General features: G+C 43.3%; 1 protein-coding gene across 1 annotated transcript; it reads right to left on the reverse strand.

Moving 5' to 3' along the window:
- Positions 1 to 4,019: 4,019 nt before the first annotated feature.
- LOC145581118 (protein FAR1-RELATED SEQUENCE 5-like) lies at positions 4,020 to 4,793 on the reverse strand. The gene has a single exon (XM_081638182.1). It carries the CDS (start codon positions 4,791 to 4,793, stop codon positions 4,020 to 4,022), a length of 774 nt encoding a protein of 257 aa, XP_081494308.1.
- Positions 4,794 to 5,112: the final 319 nt, after the last annotated feature.

The following is a 5,112-nucleotide window of genomic DNA, read 5'->3' on the forward strand; positions in this document are numbered from 1 at the left end:
TGCCAATTGCCGGCACGGCACGGCACGGCTCGCCGTAGAACCGGCACGGCACGGCACGGCACGGCACGGCACGGTCACCACCCCGGCACGGCCAGGCACGGCCCGCGGCGGCACGGGCGTGCCGCCGCACGGCCCGTGCCCATGTTTAATGCCAGGTGGTCTAGCTGATGGCAGTCTTATCCTTAGCTATGTAGCTCACATTGCTTCTCGTGTTTGGGTCGGGGATGATCTTGATCTGTTGAGGTGCCACAGTAGGATTCATTGGTGTAGGTCGTTGCAGGAATGGGAGACAGAGCTGAGTGCGGATTTACGTGCACGCCTTAGTGTCACTGGATTACAGCACTTGCCGTCTATCATGCATTTCCACATTGATTGGCCTCTGATCTCTGCGTTCGTTGAACGGTGGCAGCCGGATACGAACACTTTTCATCTCCCCTTTGGTGAGATGACGATCATGCTACACGACGTCGCTTATATTCTGGGGATCCCCGTTGAGGGTGACTTGGTTGACCTGGTTAGCGACAGTGCATCTCTCCAGGTTGACTTTCAGGAATTGTTGGGGCTGAGTAGGGATGAGCTTTTGGTGAAGCCGAAAGCTATTTGGGAGAACAGTGCTGTAGCGGTGACTAGCATCTATGAACGGTGCAAGTTGTTGGATCGGGTCCCAGACGTTGAGTTCATGGGTTTCTTTGTCACACTACTTGGTAGCACCTTGTTCGTTGACAAGAGTGGTCACCGCCTTCTTCCCTCCTGCATTTTAGAGGTGAAGAAGTCTTATGACGATCTTCACCGATATTCTTGGGGGTCAGCTACACTTGCTTTCCTGTATCGGCAGTTGGGTATCGCCTCCCGTATTTAGTGTAAGGCTATCGGAGGTTGTCTCACGCTTCTGCATGCGTGGATATACGAGTACTTCCCATGTTTTCGGCCTTGTCAGGGAGCTTTAGTGGTACAGCCAGGTGAGGCACGGGCCTCAATGTGGGATCCACGCTCAGAGTCGAGGGATCACCAGCGACTTATATCTTTCCGTACCCGACTTGATCAGATGACTGATGCTGAGGTAGTATGTGAACTTAGCTTGCGTATATTATATTATTATTATTTAACGTCTTCAAAACTAATGTAACATTCTTCTTATGATTGCGTGTGCAGGTTAACTGGCGGCCCTATTCACTTATCCCCGCACAGGACGTCCCGAGAACCACGTACATGGGATGTATACAGTTTCGGGACATCGTCGAGCCGTATAACCCATATAGGGTTTTACGGCAACTTGGTCATGTGCAGGGGATACCGCGGCCCGGTTTTAGGCCTGACAGCGCGTACAGACCTGCTAATGTCCGGTCGTATAGCGTTACTTTTTGAGGTCAGGGGTTATGGGATAAGTTTGGTTATGGGATAAGTTTGGTCCTGGGAGCTGCTGTTTCGGCCTGTCGTTCCATCCACCTCTATTGGATGGACAGCCCACATGCACACCTGACTACTTGGCCTGGTTTTACACGTACTCCATCCTTGGCTTATCAGTGATACCGCGGTACTTGCCCCCCACCAATTCCAGGGAGGACGAACACTGATTACGTAAGTATTTGTTACTTGTTTTCCATAGATTACTCAACTTAATATTGGTACTGATTATTTTTTGTATTTTTTACAGTGGATGGGCCGCTCCATGCATGTTATACGACGATTCATTGCTGATAGCGGCGGTGAGATTACCCAGACAGTGGTTGAGGCCCAGGACCTTATTGCGGCGTGGGACGCAATGATGAGGATGTAGTTGATTTCATTTTCTTATTTATAAACTAACTTCATTGTTTTAGGTTATGTTGTAAAAAATTTTAAATTTATTATTTGAATTTAAATTTGCATAATACATTGCTTAATTCTACAACTATGCAAAGTTCTACAACTAAACATTGCAAAGTTCTATCACTAATTTGTAGCTAAAGTGTGCCATGTTGCTATCCGACCTACATATCGTTGATCCCAGTCTTGCACACTAAAATCACGCACGTCGTACCAAAAACCTGCTACAGGAGGGACTGGAAAATTAGGTGACATGTCCAATCGAACATAGTGATGGTTTGCCACTGTGACGAGTGCAAACTCCCTATATGGGCCCGTGGCAGTGGACGGGGCACTCCATGGTAGCACAGTGATGCATGGATACACACCTATTCCATCTACGCCAGCACCGAAAAGCATAATGGCAGTGTTGAATAGGTTAGCGATCGGAAACAAGTCCTGAAACACTACCATCCAATGTTCACTTGTGCATCTCCCACCAGTCCATCTGATACGACGAACCTCGTTCTCCAGTTGATCAGCATAAATTTGAGAGTAAATGTTAGGATGCGCGTCAACCTCGTTTGCAACCATAGTCCTGGCCAACATCCACTGCTCCTGGTCACCCAAAAAGAAATCTGCAACACATCGAAATCCGCAATTTCCGTCACCTATCGGGTCAAGCCAACCTTCCAAAAACGGCAACATGAATTTCGAAAATGATCGACGTATAAAAAATCATCGATGTTCATCTGACTACCTGTAATAACCACCAGGAAAGTATTTTAGCATTATAAAAACCCGACAACATCCGCACTAATTAAATCCCAAAAGAATTAATTAAATGTAAAACATATTAACAACAACAACAACAACAACAACAACAACAACAACAATAATAATAATAATAATAATAGCAAGTAACAATAATAATAATGATAATAATAATAATAATAATAGCAAGTAACAACAACAACAACAACAATAATAGTAATAATAATAATAATAATAATAATAATAATAATAATAAAGCATATACCAGAAGGCGTTTCCATGTTTACTGATGATTGTGATCGACCACATCCGGAGCTAGATGTAGAAGTAGCACGACCCCTACTTCGGCCGCGACCTCGCCCACGACCACGACTACGACCGCCCGGAATATGCTCGAAGCCACTTGGATCACGACTGGTAGATGAGGACCACTATTGGCCTTGTGGTCGACCCCTGGAATATGCACAATCTCATTTATCTCGGGCTCTTTATAATCTACATCTTCAGAGTAAAGCTCCGCAAACAACACTCGGTTGACACTTCGCACAAAACTGGCATCACGAAGTAGTACCTCATCAACCAGGGATCTAAACTGCGTCGTGTCCTGTTCCAACTCATCCTCAAAGATAGAAATGTCAACACCGTCTCCAATGACTAGGGTTTTCCAAAAAGGATGGACCTAATCCAAATACAACCCCGTACCACCCTGAATCGAGGTGTGTATAGTACAAGCGCATGGGAGTCCGTGTGTCATCAACATCGCACAACCACAACGCTCGTACACATCATCAGATAACTCTCTCATCCTGTTCACCTCCTGCTTAAGAATTTTGAGAGCATGGAAGGAAACATAGCCATTGAGATTGTGCAAGGGCATTCCCCTGTACTCCACTCCAATTCGTCGTCTGGAGTCCTCCAAATGATGAAGAATTTGAATAAGCAAACCCTCAGTGGCGCGGTGTACACGGTTGAAGATAGAATCCATTGACCCTTTGGAGCTTCCGAGCCACTGTTTAAGCACAGAATGTTGACTCTCCACTCTACACATGTTCACGTTGCCAAAGTGCAGCACCTTATTTGTCCAAGCCGGAATAAACTTGTTCTTGTGCACAAACCAAGTTTTTTTCACATAATCCACAATGGTATGCCTTGACCTTCTCCAAGTATCCTTCATTTGTTGCAACTCAAATTCATATTCATCCTTAGTTGTCGCATTCATGATTTTTGACCACCTCCCATTCCTAAATTTCTCGGCAGTCACCATGTCTTTCTTACACAAATGGTATACCTTGGCCAACACATCTTTGTTGATGTGCCACCTACATAGCAAGGGAGCTGTGTTTGGGAATATCTCTTTCACCGCCTTCATAAGTCCCAACTCTCGATCAGTTAGTATCACCTTAGGAGTCACTTCAAAACCTATATACAACTTCAATTTCTCCAAGACCCACTTGTAACTCTCATAGGACTGTCTTCATTAAAGCATACGCGATCAAAAAGTTTTGATTTGTCGGTGTGATCCCAACAATCTCGAAAAACGGCATGTTGTATCTGTTTGTCTTGTAAGTGGAATCCATCCCTATGACATGTGGATATTTTCGTAACATATTCACCATCTCTGGATGTGCCATAAAGGCGTGGGTGACAACACGTGTGTCGGGGTCAACAGCTACCCAACTAACGTATTTGCGCTCATTGGCCAAGTGAAGGAACTGCTTGACGACATCTCTCCCTTCACTAGCATCAACCCTAACACGACTTCTGAAATTGTAGATGTGTCTCACGTTAGGGTTCTCAGTGGGAAACGCATCTTTCACTGCCGCCATTATGTGACTAGGTTTAGCACATGCTGAACTCATTTGACTAACCAATTGCTTCGCAGCCGGACTTAGACCACTCACTTGCCGATGACCCTCTCGATATACCATCATTGGGTGGTTATGCAAGCCATGCAAACCTGATGAAGGAATGATTTTCCACCCTTGATCGTCCACCATATATGTGACCTTGATACGAAATGGACACTTAACACCCTTTATTTTCATGTTTTTCCGTACAACATTCTCCATATCTCTATCTTCGGCTGTGTTTCTCTGGCCACGATCGCACTTAAGATACTTGACCGGTCGACCATCTCGTTGTTTCTTATACGAAGACTTTGTAAGGAAAAAGCCATTATCTATGGAAATGTTTTGTGCCCATTCAAATGCTTCTTCAAAAGTCGGGAAGATCATTGACGTTATAAAATATGAACTGTAGTCGATGCCATCGCCACCATAATCCGGTAGTGATGCCTATTAAACATCCCAACAAAATATTTTTAAAATAATAATCAAAATAATAATAATCATAATCATAACAACAATAATAATCATAATCATAGTTATAGTAATAATAATAACAACAAGAACAATAATAATAATAATAATAATAATAATAATAATAATAATAATAAAAATAATAATAATAACAATGAAATAATAATAATAATAATAATAATAATAATAATAATAATAATAACAATTAAATAATAATAATAAAAACAATATTAAT

Source organism: Chenopodium album, chromosome 15 (genome assembly GCF_948465745.1).
Source record: "Chenopodium album chromosome 15, dcCheAlbu1.1, whole genome shotgun sequence".
Taxonomy (NCBI): domain Eukaryota; kingdom Viridiplantae; phylum Streptophyta; class Magnoliopsida; order Caryophyllales; family Amaranthaceae; genus Chenopodium; species Chenopodium album.